A 21,376-nucleotide genomic window follows, 5' to 3' on the forward strand; every position below is an offset into this window, starting at 1 on the left:
TTCAGCCCCAATCCCTGGCTTTCTCTGTAACCCTTGATGCTCTAGCTAATCAAATGCCTGTCAATCTACACCCAACGACCTCGCTTCCACAACCGCCTGTGGCAAGAAGTTCCACTGACTCACAACCCTCTGCCCAAAGAAATGTTTCCATGTCTCTGTTTTCAAATTCACTCCCTTTTAACCTAAAGTCCCCCCACTTGTCCCACTCAGGTGAAGAGCTTCATCGAAACTCAAAAGGCCCTCCTCACGGAGATCCAGAACGGTTGCAAGAGGAATTTCATTCTAGCGAAGGAGAAGGAGGAGAAGGAGCAGAAGATGCGGCAGTCCACGTCGATGCCCGAGATCACTGTGACTCTGTGCGATAAAAAGGAGGAGCCTCAAAATCATCAAGGCAATCCAAAGGAATCGGGAGCAGGAAATGGAGATGCCCGAGAGAGTGTTCCAGCCATGACTGGGAAATCGGATGGTGTTGGTGAATCAGGAGTTCCTCCGCCATCTGTGCAATGTAATACTCCTTCAGCACAAGATGAGTCGGTGCCACAACCTGGTATGGCCGAGACACTTAACTCTGACCAATGCCCTCAACACCAGGCTGCTCCAGAAACTCCTGAGAAGGAGCCGGTCGAGGATGGTGAGGGGAGCACCACCCCAGCTACAGTTGGTAAACAGCATGCCGGCAATGAATTACAATCCACTGGGTCTGAGATCCCAGTTGCTGTCACTTCACCAGTGGAGATCCCTGCAGAAAGCAATGAGAGACTCGTGTCAAGCCCGGGTAGAGGACACAAGGTCTTTGTGGTGACCAGAGTGGAAAGCCCGCCAGAGGATGCCAATAATCAGTGGCTGAACGAAGCGTTGCAAAGCAAGAAGAGCAGGGCCACTGATGAAGAGGCTGATTCTTCCTCTACAGCAGCTATGACTGTTTCGGACCCTGATGCTGAAGGGGGCCTCCAGTCTCGGTGCCCACTGAATCTGGATAAGTCCGTCGAAACCGCTGGACAGGATTTTGAGACGGTCTCTGCTAAAGACTATGATCATACGATGCATGGAACCACCTTCCCAAATGGAATCAAAGCAGATCTTGTGCAGAGACTGCCTGAGTCAGCAGTGTTGGCTGCAGGGAGGCACGGCAATGCAACGAGCTGCAGCGTCAAGCAAGGTAGGCGTCCGTTATGACTCAACAGCTCCTTGGTTTTATCAACAGCACAGTGGCCTCATGCATCTTGGTTTTGTTCCTTCTACCTTACCCCGCACCCAATCCCAGCTCATGAAATTAAAACCAAGCCCTTGTGCAATCATCGTGCTCTAATTCAGTCTCTTCTGCTATTTTATACCCTGAAGTATTCCTTTACTTCTCGCAGACCACCCATAACAAACCCATGGACCACCAGTTGGTGGGGAGCAAATGGCCCTTCCAAGTCAACTTCCTGATATTTGCTTGCTTTTGGTCAAAATTCTTTGAGAATTAATTTTGTCGTCAAGTTTACAATCTTGACTTACAAAGTCAGGTCAAGTTTATTCTCAATAAAAACACAAAGCTGGAGAATCTCAGCAGGCCAAGCGGTGTCCTTTATAGAGCAAAGGTATAGACCTTGAAGGAGGGCAGTGTAGAAATTTCAGGGGGGGACTCTGGCAGAATTTATTTAAAATGTCCTTAGCCACGGGTATGGGGCCGGAGGATTGGTCACGTTGTTCTGTTGATTAAAAAAGGCTCCAAAGGTAACCCAGGAAATTATAAGCCAGTGAGCCTGAAATCAGTAGTAAGTAAATTATTGGAAGTGTTTTAATAGATTGGAAATACAATTATTTGGATAGCCAGAAACTGATTATGGTTAGTCAACATGACTTTGTGCATGGTTGGTCATGTTTAAACAATCTTGTAGAGTTTTTCTACGAGGATACCAGGAAATTTGATGAGGGAGAGGCTGTGGATTTTGTCTACATGGACATTAGTAAGGCCTTTGATGAGGTCCCGCATGGGAGGTTAGTCAGGAAGTGGGTATTCACAGTGAAATAGTTAACAAGATTTGACAATGGCTGGATGGGAGAAGCCAGAGGGTAGTGGTGGATGGTTGTTTTTCAGACTGGAGGCCTGTGACTAGTGGTGGATGGTTGTTTTTCAGACTGGAGGCCTGTGACTGACTAGTGGTGGGCCTCAGGGATTAGTGCTGGGACCATTGTTGTTTGTCCTCTATATCAATGATCTGGATAATAATGTGGTAAATTGGATCAACAAATTTGTAGATGACCCTAAGACTGGAGGCGTTGTGGACAGCAAAGAAGGTTTTCAAAGCTTGCAGAGGGATCTGGATCAGCTGTAAAAATGGGCTGAAAAATAGCAGATGGAGTTTAATGCAGACAAGTGTGAGGTGTTGCATTTTGGAAGGACAAACCAAGTAAGGACATACACAGTAAATGGTAGGGCACTGAGGAGTGTAGAAGAACAGAGGGATCTGGGAAAACAAGTACATAATTCCCTGAAAGTGGCATCACAGATGGATAGAGTTGTAAAGAGAGCTTTTGGCCTATTGGCCTTCAGAAATCAAAGTATTGAGTAGAGGAATTGAATATTATGGTAAAGTTGTATATGACATTAGTGAGACCAAATTTGGAGTACTGTGTGCAGTTTTGGTCACCTAACAACAGGAAAGATATCAATAAGATAGAAAGAGTATAGAGAAGATTTACTAGATGTTGCCTGAACTGAGTTAAAGCAAAGGTTAAACAGGATAGGACTTTATTCCCTGGAGCGTAGAGGAATGAAGAGAGATTTGGTAGAGGTATTTAAAATTTTAAGGGGATAGACAGAGTAAATGTAGATAGGCTTTTTTCCACTGAAGGTGGGTGAGATACAAACCAGAGGACATGGGTTAAGAATGAAAGTGGAAAAGTTTAGGGGGAACTTCTTCACACAGAGGGTGGTGGGAATGTGGAACGACCTGCCAGCTGAAGTGGTGAATGTGGGCTCAATTTTAATATTTAAAAATTTGGGCAGGTACATGGATGGGAGAGGTCTGGAAGCCTATGGACTGGGTGAAGGTCAGTGGAAATAGGAAAAAAAATGGTTTGGCACAGACTAGAAGGGCCGAAGGAGCCAGTTTCTGTGTTGTCATGTTCTATGATTCTGTAAAAATACATAACTGACATTTCAGGCCTGAGCCCTTTCATCAAGATATGGAAAATATTGCCAGGCATTGAATTAAAAAGGTAATGGGGAGGTGTGGGAGAGGAGCATAGTCACAAAGACAGGAGGTAATAGGTGGAGAAGGGAGGGAGGGCACAGCAGCAAGCAGAGAGAGGCCTTCTCTACCTTGGAGAGACTGGGCGCAGACTGGGAGGTCATTTCACTGAACACCTTTGCTCTGCTGCACCAGTGTCAGGGATCTCCCAGTGGCCAACCATTTCAGTTCTGCGTCCCACTCCCATACTCGCTTATCTGTCCATTGCCTCATGTACTCTCCCACCAAGACTACCCATAAATTGGAGGACCAACACCTGATTTTCCAACCTGGGTCTTTCCAGCCGGATGGAATTAACTTCTCGGTTTCTACTAGCCAGGTCTCCCTTCCCTTCCCCCGTCTTCTTTCCCTCAGCTCTCCACCCTCTTCCCTTACTATTCACCTAGTCATCCCTTTCCCCCCCCCCCCGCCCCCCACGCAGCTGTGCCCTCCTTTCTCCATCTATTGCCTCCTGCCTTTGGTACCAAGCCTTCCCCCTTAACTTTTTATTCGGACACCTGCTGACATTTTTTCCATACCTTGATGAAGGGCTCAAGCCCAAATATTGGTTCTGTATCTTTGTTTTTGCTACGTAATGTACATTGCTTGACCTGCTGAGTTTCTCCAGCATTGCGTTTTTACTTCAAACACAGTGTCTGCGGTCTTTTGTGTTTTACTTCCAAGTTTATTGTCATTTGATTGCATGAGTACAACCCGACAGAACAGCGTTCTCCAGTCTTCGGTACAAAACATGCAGACGTACAACCAGACATTACACACATACAGACAAACAATATGTATGCAGTGTCCATATATGTAACTAAATATTGTTTCATGAATATGAGAGTCTCGGATGGAGAGTGCAAGCAGTTCCTTTGGTCGTTCACCATTCTCACTGCCCCCGGGAAGAAGCTGATCCTCAGCCTGGTGGTGCTGGCTGGAGCAGCTGAATGATGCTGTGTGTGGGGTGGGAGGGGTCCTCAATGATTTTGCACGCCCTCTTCAGACAACGATCCCCGGTAGGTCATGTCGATGGGGGGGTAGGGAGACTCCAGTGATCCTCTCTGCCACTCCTATGGATCCATTTCTCTGCAGCAGCTGTGCCACACTGAGATGCAGCCGGCCAGGACTGGAAGTGTGCTAAAGTAGAAGACCCCCAACTGTAGCTGTCATAGTTCTACAACTTGTCAGCCCAACTTGTCTATATTACCCTCCATTCCATATCCACCTATTACCTCCTGCCGTGGGCGTGTGCTCTTCCCCTGCCCCTCCCCCAACCACCATTTTGTTTGTCATACCTTGATGAAAGGCTCAAACCCTATTTGTTGGTTATGTATCTTTATCTCTGTTTGACCTGCTGAGTTTTTTTTCCAGCATTGTGTTTTTACTTCAGCCATGGTATCTGCAGACTATCGTGTTTAACTCCTTTACTTTTAACAAATCTGTTGTTAAATAATTAAATCTTCAGATGCTGGGGTCAAGGCCTCATTGGGGTCATTGATCAGGTTACCTTCAAGTCTATGGAAGCTGCATGTCCTACCGGATACCTTCAAGTCTATGGAAGCTGCATGTCCTACCGCATAACACTGTGTATAGACTGGGTTTAATTCTACTTAGCTGTCCTAAATGATTGGTTATTTCCTCTTTGACTTCGACTCCAGCATCTTGCAAACAATAAATGTTAAATGGTTCCCCACTTCCACTCTCTTCAAACGGGGGAGTCATGTTGGCTGTCTTCCAATCTTCTGGTTCCTCCCAGAACTTGGTCAGGTTTGGAAATTCTCAACCAATGGTTCCACAATCTCTGCAGCCATTTCCTTTAAAATCCTTGGCAGCAGGCCATCAGTTCTGGTGTTTAATCTGCCTTTGGCCCCGTGCACTTCTCTAATGCTTTCTTGCTCACAACTAGGATTTTTACAATTTTCTCTGTTATTTCAAATTGTCCCTTCTGTTATCTTACACAATAAAGTCTAATGCAATAAAATCTGTCTGTCTCCTCCCCCCCCCCCCCCCCCCCTGTTATTAATTAGGCCTCGTTCTCTGTTTGCATAAGAGGGTTTGTCAATGCTGATTTTATTGTTGTGGGTTATATATTATATAAATATGTTTTTTTAAAGGAGATAGATTGTGGGGGGAGTTTAGTGTAGGTCACTTCACAAACTAATACTTATACCACATCTCATTTAAAATGCAAGAGCTTTGCCAGACATTCAGGCTCCGTGACTTTGCAGGGGCAATGGAACTGCTTTGGAAAGAATTTCAAAAGCATGTGCCAATGGAGAAGTCCAGGCTCAATAAAGATCTTGCAAGGATTGGGTTTGGAACCTTGGGAGAAGTTGGTTTTTTACAAGCAGAGAGGGGAGAGAAACAAACAGAATTTCTCTTAGAGGGAGAGAAGTCAGTTCTACAGTGGCTTTTTGAGGCTGAGACTTGGCCAGCTGGCACGTTTGTTGAATACCCCATTTTGCAGAAGAGTTGTGAGTTCTGAGTTCAGCCAGTTCAAAACCGTTGTAGTCCTTCCAAGAGGAAATGGCTGGAGTGTTTCTCCTGAAATAAGGGAAACTCTGTGGTGACCTGGAAGAAGAGGTTATCATTTGGAAAACCCATGATGGGGCAAGTTTCTTCGGCAAGACACTGAAATGACTGATAGGAGGAAATCAGTTTGTGTGTGTCCAACAAGCCACAAATATCTTAAAACCAACGAGAACCTTCCTGAGCGGTAACCAGAGCCTGGTGAAAATTCATAAATGTTAAATTCTGTGCACAGTATAAGAATTGCCTGACCGGTGAACTTGGAGAAGTGAGAAGTGAATGATTGGACTATTAAAGCAAAGAACTTTCCTGAATATATACACATTACATTCACGTGCGCTTAGAATTAGAAAGGGGTCAAGTTAGGTTAAGTTAATAGTAATAAGTTGAAGTTTGATCCTGTTTTTATGTTTAAAGAAAATTAAAAGCAACTTGTGTTTAAGTAACCATTGTCTTGGTGAATTTCTATTGCTGCTGGGTTTTGGGGTCCTCTGGGCTCATAACAGTATGCTAGTTTCAGGACTTGCCACTATTCATGAGAGTAAACAAACCATAGCAGGATGAAACTCCCTTCTTGCAGAGCGAAGGTGCTCAGCGAAGCGATCTCCTAGTCTACGTCTAGTCTCTCTGTGGTAGAGAAGGCCACGACGGGAGCACTGGATGCAGTAAATAATGACTCCTGCAGATTCACAAATGAAGTGTTGCTTGGTGGTGAGGGAGGAGGTGTGGGAGCATATGGCACTCTATGCGGCAGCAGGGGAAGGTGCCAAAGGGGCTGGGGTGGGGAAGACGTGACTGAAAGTGGGATTTTGTTGGAGGTGACGGAAAGTGTGGAGGATGGATAATGTGTTGGATGCAGAAGCTGGTGGAGTGGTAGGTGAGGACAAGAGAGCAGGTAGAACGTTGGACATTTACCCATACAGTATTTACAAACCAAATCATCGGGGGACCCGCGATACTTTAAAATGAGGAACGACAGTTTTTTTCAATCCTTTTGACAAAATGAAGCCCTTTTTCTTTCCCTTTCTGTTAATGGATTTGATTTATTTTTAGAGTTTACAACTCTAAAGACTGAAAAGGAATTGGAGGAGTTATTGCTGGAAGCCAGTCAGGAAACCTGCCGTGAAACATCGTGAAAATGAGCCGGTAAGGACCTCTTTCATTTTCATTTAAAGACATTGAAAACACTGTCAGCGAGTGAGTTGAGGACTTGAAGAAACAAACAAACAAACTCAATCTACTCAGGGAAAAGGAGGGGGGGGAAAAAAAACTACAGCAGCTTCTCCCAATAATAGCAGGCTAATTTTTCCATACCCGCGCTCCTGCTTTCTCTGACCTACCCAAGACTCCGGGCCCTCAGTAATGATTGACTGCATTTAACCCAAGTCTTGTGACGCAGTCACAGTTCAAGGGTATCATGAACAGAGAAATTAAACCACACACTCTTAAAACGTCCAATGATACCTGCCTCAATTTCTTTGTATGGCAACAAATGTTCAAAAAATTAGACCTGGCCTCTATTCTTGCAGACCCTGATTTTACAACTTGAGGAAATGTCTTTCTCCGTTCACTTTTGCATTTGACAAGGACCACGCCCCTCCCCCCCCCCCCCACCATGAGAGACTCATTCAGAAACTCGCGAGGCATGGGATCCATGGAACCTTGCCTGTGTGGATTCAGAATTGGCTTGCCTGAAGAAACCAGAAGGTAGTAGTGGATGGAACATGTTTCTGCCTGGAGGTCATTGACTAACGGAGTTGCGCAGGGACCCCCTGCTCTTTGTGACCTGGACAAAGAAGTAGAGGGATGGTCAGTAAGTTTGCAGATGACACAAAAGTTAGAAGGTGGTGTGGATAGTGTAGAAGGGTGTAGTAGGTTACAGCAGGGATATAGAAAGGATGCAGAGTTGGGCGGAAAAGTGTCAGATGGGGTTCAATCTGGATATGTGTGGCACGGCGCGGTTAGCGCATCGCTATGACAGCGCCAGCAATCGAGACCAGGTTCGAATCCCATGCTGTCTGTAAGGAGTTGGCACGTTCTCCTCGTATCTGCATAGGTTTCTTTGAGGGCTCTGGTTCCCTCGCACTGTTTGAACGGGCTCGTGGGCCGAAATGGCCTGTTACCATGCTGTATGTCTAAAATTTAAAACAAAAAGAAAATTGATGGTTACATGGTTGATGGCAGGATTCTAAGTGTGGAAGAGCAGGGGGAGATTGGGGTCCAAATCCATAGATCTCTCGAGGTTGCCGTGCATGTTGATAGGGTAGTTAAGGAGGCTTATGGGATGCTGGGCTTCACTTGTCAGTGGATTTAGTTAAAAAGTCGAGGTGCAATGTTCAGCTCTGTAAAACTCTGGTTGGACCACACTTAGATTAATGGTCTCAGCTTCATTGCAGGAAGGATGTGGGTGAGGAGGAGATTTACCAGAATGCTGCCTGGATTGGAAAATGTGACTTACGAGGCAGACTTTTCAATTTGGAATGAAGAAGGATAAGAGGTGATTTAATAGAGGTCCACAAGATGATGAGAGGCATAGACAGGGTATTTAGCTAGCACCTTTTTACCGAACAAACACCAGAAAACATCTGTACAAAGTGAGGGGAAGAAAGTTTAGCAAAGTCATTGGGATAAGTTTTTTTTTACATGTCCAGGGGCGGTGGTAGAGGCTGGAACAATAGGGGCATTTAAAATGCTCTGAAAAACATGATGAAAGAAAAATAGAGGGTCATGAGGTAGTAACGGTTTAGTTTTTTTGAGTAGGCTGGCATGATATTGTGGGCTGTGGGGCCTGGACTGCACTGTAATATTCAATGTTCACATGTTTAAAGGGTCCTGACATTGAAACCACTTCCATTCATGCTGAGTCTCTCCAACAGTTCACAATTAGCTGAAGATCCCTGTATCTGCAATCTTTGTACTCTTTCTTTTATTATCTTGTCCTTTATCAGATTTTCTTTTAGCTTCCCCATCACTGCCTGCCTGTATTTAAATTGCTAGCCCATTGGTTTCTCATCCCTTGCTGTAGCCTTTGACTTCTTTTACAGTAAAACCCCATGTATCCGGCACCTATGGGGATTAGTAGATGCCGGATGTATATTTTCCGGTTGCTTGAGATTGCGTAAGTTGGCCAACTAATGATGAGGCACTGAAATTTTAAACTTTTTACCTATTTATTTTCCCTCTTTTTTTGCCAGTTGCTTGAATTCCAGATACCAGGGGTTTTACTGTATTAACAAAGCATTAACCTAAATATTTGTTTTTGTGTTCTTCTACAGTGTCTTTCGGTCTTGCTGGGTGTATTGAAGCTGACCTTGAAGATGCCTGCGTGGTTTCCCTTCCCCCTCCCCCACCTCCTCCTCCTCCTCAACAGCAAAAGAAAAATATATTTTCTCCCTGGCTTCTCCTCGCTGTCTCACAAGGGAGCAGGGGGTTGTTCAACTGCCCTCCGTAAAATCTGCGTCATTCATCGCCCACAACTCTGCTCCATTCCGTCACTCTTACAGGGAATGGGTTCCTGTGACCCAGTTTTATTCGGGTTGGAGTACGTACCAAAGAAGTGCTGACCCAGAAAGGGTGGATTGCTGTGGAACCATGTCCAATGGCGTGGTTTCATCCTGTCGGATGAAGTCCTCTGCTTGGAGGATTTGGGTGGGGGGTGGAACCTGAGTGAGGCAACCTTCCATGCTGTGTATTTTCTGTGAGGCGTGATCTATGTTGCAACGGGGCTTGGCTCAACTAGCGGACAACAGGTAGATTTCCCTTCCTTCGCTGTTATCACTAGAGATTTTAACACTAGCAAAGGGTAGGACCAATAATCTAGCGACCAGTTCCTTTCACCACCACCCCCCACTGTCTAAATTACTGGTCTGTGTTGTGTCTGGTCTGGTGATTTTATTAGAGCTATTTGTGTGTTTGCGGGTGCTAGGATATTCTCTCTCACCCATGGAATTTTTTTTTCTTTAGGTTAGAAGTTATTTATTTTGGTCTTGATCCTTAACGGTGTTGGTTTAATGTTTTACTGAATGGCTGTGTAGGGTGTGTGCAAAGACTTGTCAGCTTGGATGCTCTAAGTTTTGGGATCGAGGTCACACTGGGCCTTGTACGTGCTGGGAGAGATCGCAACTAAAGCTCTTTCAAGTCACTAGACTGCATGTGACCATTAGTGACCTTGGGAACTGGAGGCTAACACTGTTTTAAGTAGCTGATCATTGAGGAGTTTGGCCATGGCACTAGTCATAAATCACTACAATACAGATGACTGGATGGTTAAATGTGGGAGCTAGTTGTGTGCAAATTGGCTGCTACATTCTTGCACTATGACCCAGAGAGAGATCATTGTTTTGATTGCGCTTTGTGATGTCCTGTTTGTCGTAAAGACACTAAACACATCCAAGTCTTTCTTTTAGTTTGTAAAAGTCAGTTGACCTATGTGGGTTTCTTCAATGTGCTTGTCAATCCTCAAGGGAACAGGAGGCGAAAGAGATGAAAGCCACTTTAATAATGAATCTTGCTTTAAAAAAAACCTAACAATATTTTAAGTGTGGTGGGAGGGGATGGCATTGCCCCACAGCCTTGGAACAAATTAGATTTGCGCCTGTCCCTCTGTCACATTTGAGGCTAAAATTGCATCCTGTTGGTGGGTTATACCATGGACCAGCTTCTTTTAGGGACTCTCCCATTGCTGCATGGCATTCTCCCCTGACCCACGCAGTGCCCGTGTCAAACGTTACATCAGCCGAGCTGATGATTGCTCAGGGCCTCTGCCACCGAGTAGTTCCCTTCATGCTACAAGTCCCTCACTTGGCAGCAGCTTTCCATTCACATTGCACAGAAACTTTGCGTCAAATGCATTGGCATTTGGTGAAATAAAAATGGTAAACCAGAACAGCAGAAAACGAAACAAACAGTGCCTCTTTTACAGGGCAACCGTCAGAAGTGTAGCTCAGATTACTCGCTTCCAGCAAAGAAACTTTTAATTCTGGACGCTAAGCAGTTTTTGCTTTTAATCTTAAATTGTGTGATCCCCTGATGTGACCAGGCAGCAACCTTAATGTAATATTACTTCAGAATAGAATGGTCTATTTTTAGCTTGGCTGAGCGAGAAGTGCGTTCATCTCTTTTCTCACTGATTCCTGGATGGGTTGCTTTGTGGTGCAGGGTAGCGAAATAAAAGCAATGTGGTCTTGATATTTCATTCCCTCTGATGCACACGATGAATAGGAAGATATCAAGATCAATATTTTTTTTCTCTAATGTGTCATCTTGCCCAGCTTTTGCCAGTGTCACATTACCTCAAGTGTTACTTTACTGTATCAGCATTTAGAATCAATTTCAGGAATTGTTTTTGTTTTTCTTTTGATATAAGTTTTCATGTGGAAAATGGAGGGGGGGGGGGCCGAAAGGAAACTTGTCACTTTTGTATGGGGCAGGCATGTCGTTCAAAGAATTAAAGATGCCTTGTGAGATGCCACAGGGACTAGACTGGGGAAGGAGCGGGATGTTTACTCCCAATTCTACCTCAGTGGAGATGTATTTACTGTGTTACTCTGTGTTCTTTGCAAAGGAAAGCTTTATAGGGATTTTTTAAAATTACTATAAGGAAAGAATAATAATCAGTAAAAACTCTGGTGGGACACAAAATGGGTGTTTTTTTAAAAACATTGTAGATAAAAACAATTGTGTCTTCAATGCAGTCTGACATTCAAGATTAATTCATAAAAGCTTTCCTTTTGTGTGGTATTACCTGAACCTAAGGTTTATTTAGGCGTGTGTGTCTATCTGCCTGACCCACTGTTCCTAGAGATGGGTTTGTGCTTCTGAGAAGGCAATGCAGCCTTGGATGCTGAGTAGTAGGTATGTGTTCTTTCATTGAGCACCTCAATCTCAGTTGCACCTCAGGTAGGCACAGACTGTCGTTCACGGACTCCTCACCCTAGGACTGCATTTGTTCTCCAGTTCCTGAACACTGCTGTTCAATCCCTCTGATGGTTAGTTCCACTGACTGACAAAGAATGGTGAATAAACCATTCGGATGCACCAGCCAAGAATCCCCAGAACTCAGCATCTCCTCCAAGAATCACTGCGGACCGCAATACATGCTGTTGCAATCATCAGATGTTTGCATGTGGATACGTGCCAGGTGGATGGACAGTGCAATGCTGCAGGAAGACCAAAAACTGACTGACTTTCCTAAAGGCTGCAGAACCCATGACATGCAGTCAATGGTACGAACTGGAACACGATCCACGATTTCCCCCACTCTTCCCCCTTGAGGCATCCACATATCTGGCCGGTTGTGGTGGTGATGGACCTGGAGAGGATGGCAGCGGAGAGAAGATTGCTTACCGTGTGCGTACATCCTCATCGTCTCACAGTTCGTGTCAAAAGTTTGCTTTCTGTTGGGCGAAGAGGTGGGTTGTTGCTCCAAGAGGTACATCTGACTGATCCAAATTAAACAGGAGGGTGCATCAACCCTGACAGGCTGAGTGCTGGACTCCAGAGGTTCTTTTTATAAAGTGCAATAAATGATTCAGGGCTGTGCATTGACCATAACTGCATGCAAGTTACAGAAGGACATGTATAAATTGGGGCTTTGACTTTCTCCCCCTGAAATACAGAAGATATGAATATAGTATAACACTATGTATAGAGATACTTGTAAACTCGTGTCACTAGGGCTGCTTTTTTGTTCCCTGATGTTTTCTCCAGAGAGTTTGTTGTGGTAATAATTGTGTGTTGGTTTTTGGTTTTTTTTTACCTTTTGGCAGTTTCTGTTTTTTGCCACTACTCTCGTACACTTGGGGATGACTGTGACTAACCCAATGACGTTACTTGAGGCTGCCCAGCTGTGTCTGGGACAGGGGAGGGGGGGGAATTGGGGTGACGTCCTAGCAGCTCTCTTCAGAAGCTGACTCCAGACTCCCGTTTCCATTTCTTTTAGTTTAGTTCAAAGCTCAGAAAGGAATTGGCGCCACCATCCCTTGCGGGTGAAACAGGTTGCTGATCTAGAGAGTCTAACCAAGGTTAAACAATGCAGACCTTGATGGTACTCCAGCTATGAAGACGTCCATGATCCAAGCCTGCTACAATAGAATGGTGGGAAAACATATCTCCTGGTAACAGATTGAGTTAATGGTTTACATTTCTGGTCAAGGAAATTAAAAAGAGTTCATTGGCCCCAAAACTCAGACACACTGCCAGGTGCAATGGGCAGGTGTTTCCTCACTGTGAGGGTGGATTGATTTCCAGTTGTCTGAAGAGAAATGCCTCACTTAACGCAAGTTATGTTCCTTCAACAAATGAGTCAATGGAAAACTCTGTGCCCTTCCAGGAGGGCAAAAAAAGCAGCCTGCCCTCGGATCATCTGCCTATGTATCTGGTATCGAGTACTGACAGGGCAGGATCGGATGCCTGGCTTCCCAAGAGTTGCTCTTGGTGGGATCACTGAATTCTAGCAGAAGCCACTGCCTTGGTAAGAGGAGGGGAAAAGACCTAAGACAAGAGCATGGGGTTGGAGGGGATCACGTTGAGCCAGTCAATTGTCCCTACAAGAGAGAGACTCTTGTGAGCCAGAAGTTTGGTGGCACAGAACCAAACAGGAAGGAGATGTCATGAATTGGGATATAATATGTGGGGATTTGGACATCATATCAAGGTTGGATGATCAGAAATCATGATTCTGGTGATCTGGCATCAGTGCAAGCCTCCTGTCTGAAACTGGTTGACGCAGCCGGCGATTGTCCACAGCAGGCAGTTGGCGGTTTTTGGTACTGCTTTTGAATGACTGTGTCAAATTACTGACGGTGCGTGGAGGCCATCCCGATTGGGGAGAGCATCAGCTGCCACACCACTCCCAGCGGGCTCAGGACAGAGCTGCTTGCTCTCCCCTCCCCCTCCACCAACCCAATACAGTACTTTGGACAAATGCAAAGACCGACTCCACCCCTAAATGCTGAACCCCTCAGCAGATTTTCTTGTTATTGCCTCATACAAATCTTGGCAAGTTTTTAGCAGATTCAGTTTAATGGCTCCTTGCAATGGCTGTTTCTTCCTCCTCGGAATGGATGGAAGATGGAAATTATTAGTGAACTGGAAATGCAATTTGCTTGTAAATATTGTTGAGTACCAAAGTAAATTTAGGATTCAAATTTACTTTTTACAGCTTAAAAGAATTTTCACAAACGACCACAGATGTCAACCGATGTCTGATGTCAACCGGCTTATTTAGTTTCTCTTCCACCTCCATCTCTTCTTTGCACTGCTCATTGTTTCACAGGCTCTGGCGGGGGTACTTCCCCTCCACACCCCTTCTAGGACTGCATTCAGGGCTCACCAGGGCTAGCATGGCTCCTGACTGACTAAGCTTTGCAGTTTCCGCCAAGGGCACCCCCTTGGCGTCAATCTCTTGCCCTGCTGAACGACATTTCTTGTCCACGGCCACTCTGAAGCAATGCTGCGTTTATGCTGATCTGTGTCCCAAGAAGGGTTGGGAACCACTTGGGAGAAATCACCCATCTTCCATGGTGGATACTAAACTCCCAGAGTGGTCAAGCGTTACCACGTAGATGGGTTAATGATTTAAGCCATTGCATGTGATCTTTTCCATAACAACTCTTTCAGTCAGCATTAGTACGTTATTTCCACTCATTGTGTGGAACTCTTGTCTTGTATGAATATTGAATAACTGATGTTGCCCTTCTTTAAGGTCAAAGCAGGATTTGAATTAGGACAATTTGCAAATGGTTTACTCTAGCCAGGCCCAGCAAGTTATCATCAATTTGGGAAGTGAATTTATTACAATTTTGATAGAGAAAAATGGACTTTCTTTCTCTTTCCCTTCCCTTCCCCCCTCTTTCCTCCCCTCTCTCTCTCTCCCTCCCCCCCCCCCATTCTTCTAACATTCTCTCATTGTTCCCTTTTTCACTTTCTGAAACTCCCTGATCGTACCACTGCCATTTAAGATCATTGCAGTAGCTCAATAAAATGTGATTATTGTCAATTCCTCTGACTTTTAAGATGGGCAACTATTCAAACTGAATACTGCCAAGTTTGTCTGCTCACAACTAGCCTGTCTTTTTTTTTAAGCCAGCCTCTTGGAACCTGTCAAGCTGCTATTTCATATTGTGTTCTTTACAAGAAGTGTCCCATTCCATCTGCTGCAGTGGAACGGTGTCGGTTCACTTGGAGTCGGTGTTGCTGTTTGTCCTTGAACCTGTGCGTGATGAGGTGTGCACCTCCACCCACAACCAGTCTACGTTGATGCCTTCTCAAGTACCTGTACTTGTCCACCTACTTGATAATCTATTGATTCTGTGTAAGTGGATGTGCTCTTCACAGGGCCCCTCCAGACTGAGATGAACTCAATGCAATTATGTGGATTTGAAGCATCTTTGGATTTGTTCAAAATCTTGGTTAATAATTAAAATAAACAATTTCTTAAGTTACACTGAGTTGCTTTGCGTTTCTTTCCCTGTCCGTTTGTCAGGTTGGGAACTTGCTTCAGTCTGTCCCAGTGGAATAGTTAAGCCTTCATTTGTGCCCCACTCCCAGTCAATTTCCCTGGCATTGCTCTTCCCTCCCAGAGATCTTTTCAAGACGTCCACTGGAATTTATACAGCCCGGAAATGGCCCATTCCACCCAACTCATTCACGCTGACGAAGTTGTCCATCCGGCGCTGCCTGCAAGGAGTTTGTACGTTCTCCCTGTGTCTGCTTGGATTTCCTCCTGGTGCTGCAGTTACCTCCCACCCTTCAAAACCTGCAAGTTGATTGAGGGTTCTCGGGTTGGGCTTGTGGGCCGGAAGGGCCTGTAACTGCACTGCACGTCTAAATATAATTTAATCTGGTCCCACTTGTAATTATGGCAAAAAGTAGCCGCATGTTGGGGTCCTTTCTTAAACCCCTCCCCTACACACCTTTTCTACCTCCACTGTTGCCTTACTCAGCACCTTTCAGTTGCAGAAACCCTCTTTGTTACCACAGGCTTAATTCTACCTGTCCAATCTCCCCCGTCCTGACTTCCTTCCCCTGCCAGTCTGTCTCTATTCTGATGCCTTCCTGTTTTTTGCTTATACCCTCAAGCCCGAAACGTCGGTGATAAATCTTTACCTCCTGTGGACGCTGCGAGACCAGCCGAGTTCCCCCAGCAGTTCTGTGTTTTTATTTATTCAAATCTCTGTTCTAGGTTGCACTGTCTGTTCCATCTGTACTCCTTGCCTGCATTAGCTCCTGATTAATTAACATCACAAGGACATCCATCCCAGGAGTAGGTTAAGCTTCTCTTCAACAGTTCTGCCCTTCAATAAAACCACGATTGATCATCTTCCAGGCTCCATTTCCCAGTGCTACCTCCATATCCCTCCATGAAATTAGAGTTTATTGTCTGTACAGTAAATGGTATCCAGAATTCGAGCAACCACAGCCTCAGGCAACTGGGGGAAAACATCAGAGGAAAATACATTTTAAAAATTAAATAAGAATAAAATAATAGGTTAAAACATGCAAGTTTAAAATTATAACAGTAAATGTTCTCTGAAGTATCACAAACCTTTGGTGAAGATGGGAGAAAATATTCAGCCAGCCTTGCTCGTAGCAGCTGTTTGAATAAAGTGTGAAACCTCAAATGGGTCACCCAGGATGAAGAGCTGGTTGAAGCCGCTCGCCGTTGGGGTAACTCTCTTAAAGTGTCTCCTTCCTGTTTAGTAAGAGTTGCCCCAGTCAGAGGCTTTGTCTGTAAATTTGAGGGGGGGGGGGGTTAATCATCTATAATGTTATTTATAGATAACATCCTTCGGGCTGCTCCGTGGAGGGGGAGGAACCTGCAGATGCAGTGACAGTTAAATTTTTTCAAAGAATGTGACTGAAAATAAAGTTAAGTGCTTTAAGTGTTTATATATTTATGTAAGTGAAGTTTGTTCAGTGCAAGTATAGTACTGTATATGCAGTTGTCTTGGACAATCCAAAACTTTTAAAAATGTCACCTTAAAGTCAGGATTGTCCTATTCGCCGGTTCTAAAATCCTTTCCGACGACAAAGTCTCAACACCGCCGCCGTGTTCCCGCCGGCTCTGACGCAATCTCACGCTTGCCCTGTTAGTTATTTCCAAAATGTCGGCCTCCCCTGCTGGGTCCATCCACCTGGTCCAACTGCGGTCGACTCTGTACAGACTTTGAACAGCCTCTCACAGGAGCCAACAGTGGCTTATTTTAAGATATCCAAATAAAATTTAAATGATAATTTTGTTATTAAAAATATGATTTGGCTTTTAACGGCATAGACTGGTCAAGGGTATGTGTCAGATTTGCGGGACCATCTAAGCTCAAAACCTATATATCGTCCTGAACACAAGTCATCCTTTGCAGTATTTTTTTTATCTTTGAATCGGTTTATTTAGGCAGGCCCTTCGATCCTCAATGTTGTGCTGGCCTCTGTATCCTTATCAAAAAAATTACTAAACCTTTCCTATCCCATAACTCTATTTATTCCATCCATGTTCCTGTCTGAGCCTCTTCAAAGCCCCTGTTGTTCCAGCCTCCACCAGCAATGCATTCCAGGCAACCACAACTCTCTCTGGAAAAACTTCCCTCTGACATCTTTCCTCCCTTCACTTTGTACAGGTATTTGCTACTCCCTCTCTGGGGAAAAAAGGTACAGAGGGTGGTGGGAGTGTGGAATGAGCTACCAGCTGAAGTGACGAGTGCGGGCTCAGTTCTAACAGGAAGAGTTTTGGAGGGGCACGACAGCTATGGACTAGGCAGCTTGATAGCTTGGCACAGACTTGAAGGGCTGTGATGTTTGCTGGTTCTACGCCGGAGGTCACTGGCCATCAGAGGGGGATAGGAATTTGAAATGGTTGGCTACTGGCTTTGGGTTTTCCATGCAGGCAGAGAGGAAGCTTCCTTCTCTTTCTGTAACAACGTACTAGGCGAGTTGCTTGCCTACCTCACTTGCTGGTTGAGAACATTGAGCTGGAAACTGCCACTCAGCCTTTCGAGGCTGCAGATGGCCTTTCTTCCAACTCCATTTGCAGATCTTGCCTCCATATTGTCTTCACTCCATGGGCTCGAGCAAAACAAACTGTATCCGCTTACATTGAGGCACATGACCTTTGTTTAATGCCAACCTTTGGCAAGGGAGCTGACCAGCATTCTCTAATTGGGAGCTCCACTGCATTACTCCTGAATACGAGACATAGGAGCAGAAGTAGGCCCATCGAGTCTACTCCACCATCCTAATCACCCAGCCCCACTCCCTGGCTTTCTCCCCATAACCCTGGATGCCCTGACTAATCAAATACCTGTCAATCTCTGCCTTAAATACCCCCAACGGCCTCCCTTCCACAGCCACCTGTGGGAACAAGTTCCACAGATTCACGGCCCTTTGGCTAAAGACATTTCTCAGCATCTCTGGTTTAAGTTGATGTCCTTTCCTAAGCTCCCCCACCATGGGGATCAACCTTGCCATATCTACTCTGACCAGGCCATTCAGCATTCGAAATGTCTCCAGGTGATACCCCACATCCTTCTGTACTCCAACGAGTACAGAGCAAGAGCCGACAATTGTTCCTCACGTACTAACCTCTTCATTCCTGGTATCATTCTAGTAAATTTTCTCTGAGCCCTCTCCAACGCCAGCACATATTTTCTCAAATAAAGCTCCCAAACCTGTACACTGTTCTCTCCAGTCTGTTAAGTCTCAACATTATATCTCTGTCCTTGGGCATTATTCCTCTAGAACTGAACGTCAACATTGCATTGCATTCGCCTTCTGGAGGTCAGCCTTCAGGGTATCGTGCACGAGGACTCGAGGAATTTTCTCTGTGTCTAAATAATAATTGTCCATTTATTACCATTACCATACCTTTCCTCTGCCACTTCTTTTCCCTTTCTCCCAATCTATCCAAGTCTCTCTGCAGCTCCTCTGTATCCTCAGCGCCACCCGCTCAACCACCTATCATCTACAAATATCTTTTTTTACTCTTGTCTTTAATAAATCAGGACGACGCAATTAGTGCAATGCTTTTCAACCGGGGTTCGAGTCCCACGCTGTCTGTAAGGAGTTTGTACGTTCTGCCCGTCTGCACGGGTTTTTCCCGGGGCCTCCCACTAACATACCAGGGGTGTAGGTTAATCAGGTGTAAATTGGGCGGCACGGACTCGTGGGCTGAAATGGCCTGTTACCGTGCTGGATTCTAAATGTAAAATTTATCGCAAAAGCCACCCCTTTCATAATCCAAATCATTTGTACACAATGTAAAAAGAAGTGACACCAATGGAGTACGACTGGTGACCGATAGCCAATTAAAATAGGATCCCTTTATTCTCACTGTTTCCCGCCAACCAGCCAGTGCTCTACCCAGGTTAGTATCCTTTCAGTAATTCCATGGGCTCTCATTCTTAGCAGCCTTCTGTGTGGCACTTTGTCGAACGCCTTTTGAAAGTCCAAATGCACAACATCCACTGCATCTCCCCTGTCTTCAAAAACTGATGATTTTGCTTTAAAATATTGACTTGATCTTATATTTGCTTGCACCTCCAGGTATTCTGTAACCTCGTTCTTTTTTTTTGTAATTATTTATTGTACTATGAGCCATATCAACCAATATATTTATAGATGCATCTCTTTAAATATTCATAGTGACATTTTCTCATTTTCCCCCCCTTCCCGCCCCGCTCCAAAAACAGTAAATATTGAACATATAAAATATAATAAAACAATATCTTTATACAAAAGGAATACAAACAAAAAGATGTATCATCTTCTTATTCACATTAAATCTGGTCGTGTTTATCTTCTTATCATTTTAGGTGGTGGTGGTCCGAGGCCTGCTCTTTCTGTCTTTCTGTTATGTTCCATATATGGTGCCCAGGTTTTTTTCAAACATTGTAACTTTGTCTTTTAAATTGTATGTGATTTTTTTTTTCCCAATGGGATACACTTAAACCTAGTTAAATATTCTGTTAATGTTTATAGTCATATATTTCAACGTGGCCATCTGATATCTTTATTTTCACTTCTTTTCTGCCTCTTCACCACCTCCATCCGCTTTTTTTCCATTACTGTTTTTTAAGTTTTCCTTTTTAATCTCAATATATGACAACACACTTGACATGAAATACCCCAACAATCCCCACGAGCAATAACCCTTTATCCCAAAATGAACCTCCCCTCCTTGGATTGCCCCTTGTCCCTTGACGGCAACCACAACTCCCCTTTCCATTCGGTTTGCGAACTTACTTGCAAGCGTCAAACGATTTTGCAGTGACCCTTATTCTCCCCCCAGCCCCCCACAGAGAACACTATTTTCCTATACATATAACAAAGCTCTCTTTTTCCCCCTTCTTCCCCTTCTCTTATCCATCTTTAAATCTTTATATATACATTATCTTTATACTTTTACATCTTTTTGTATATTTTCTTGCTGGTCTTCCTTTTTGTCACTCCTCCTCCTCTCTTCTCCAGTCCTGCAAATATTCAGCAAATTCTTGGGCTTTCTTTGGGTCCGAGAACAATCTATTCCGTTCCCCAGGAATAAATACTTTGAGTACTGCTGGATGTCTTAATATAAAGTTATACCCTTTCTTCCATAAGATTGTTTTTGCCGTGTTGAATTCCTTCCTCTTCTTTAAAAGTTCGAAGCTTATGTCCGGGTAAAAAAATATTTTTTGTCCCTTATATTCCAACGGCTTATTGTCTTCTCTAACCTTTCTTGCCTGCTCCAGTATGTTTTCGCTTGTCATATATCTTAGAAGTTTTACCAATATGGATCTCGGTTTTTGATGTGGTGGCGGTTTTGGTACTAGTGCTCTATGCGTCCTTTCAATTTCTATTTCTTCATGTGAATCTGTCGTTCCCAGCACCTTTGGGATCCATCCTTTTATAAATTCCTTCATATCTGACCCTTCTTTGCCTTCTTTCAGGCCCACTGTTTTCATATTGTTTCGCCTACTGTAGTTTTCCAATAGGTCAATTTTTTGTGACAATAAATCTTGTGTCTCTTTAATTTTTTTCGCTCTCTTCCAACTTCCCTCTTAAATCATTTATCTCCATTTCTGCAGCATTTTCTACACTTTTCCCTATTTCAGTCATGACCAACTCTAAGCTTTGCATTCTGTCTTCAGGTCTTTTCATTTTTCTTTTGATTGAACTAAATTCTAAATGATAGCCATTCTTTTAATGACTCATTTGTTCTTCAAAAAAGGCTTTATCTAAACTATTTTACCTTCTTTGAAATTCTTGGTCTTCTTCTTCCTCTGCTTCTGTGTCTGTGTCGTCTTTTTCCCTTCTCTGCATCTGTGTATCTTCAACCTTCTCTGGTGAGCTGCTTCTGTATCCTTGCTGGGCCTCCAGCTGCTGTGTCTCCTGCTGGAGGTCGACCCGTTGTTGGGCCTCCCACTGCAGGTCAACCCGCTGCTGGGCCTCCTGCCGCAGGTCGTCCCCCTGCTGCCGCTCACCCTCTTCCAGCCCTTCATTCTCTTTCTCACCACTCTTCTTCTTTCTTGTTTACTTCCCCCAGCCGAATGCCCCGATACTGGGCATCTCTCAGCTGGCCACTCCGCAACTGGCCACTCCTCAGCTGAGTCCCCCTCCTGCCGACATTAACCTTTTCTTTTACTTGTGCACGGCGC

General features: G+C 44.5%; 1 protein-coding gene across 2 annotated transcripts in view; it reads left to right on the forward strand.

Annotated features, from left to right (window-relative positions):
• Positions 1-15,193, forward strand: part of LOC138748711 (protein phosphatase 1 regulatory subunit 37-like) — a 77,085-nt gene extending 61,892 nt beyond the window's left edge. Inside the window, exons 11-13 of one of the 2 annotated variants that reach the window (XM_069909347.1) lie at positions 211-1,159; positions 6,804-6,896; positions 9,026-15,193. In XM_069909347.1, the coding sequence (XP_069765448.1) occupies positions 211-1,159; positions 6,804-6,886 (1,032 nt within the window). In that variant the 3' untranslated portion in view covers positions 6,887-6,896; positions 9,026-15,193. The remainder of the gene's footprint in view (positions 1-210; positions 1,160-6,803; positions 6,897-9,025) is intronic. The other variant, XM_069909349.1, reaches the window with a different exon arrangement.
• The last annotated feature ends 6,183 nt before the right edge of the window (positions 15,194-21,376 follow it).

This window comes from Narcine bancroftii, chromosome 13 (assembly GCF_036971445.1).
Source record: "Narcine bancroftii isolate sNarBan1 chromosome 13, sNarBan1.hap1, whole genome shotgun sequence".
NCBI lineage: Eukaryota > Metazoa > Chordata > Chondrichthyes > Torpediniformes > Narcinidae > Narcine > Narcine bancroftii.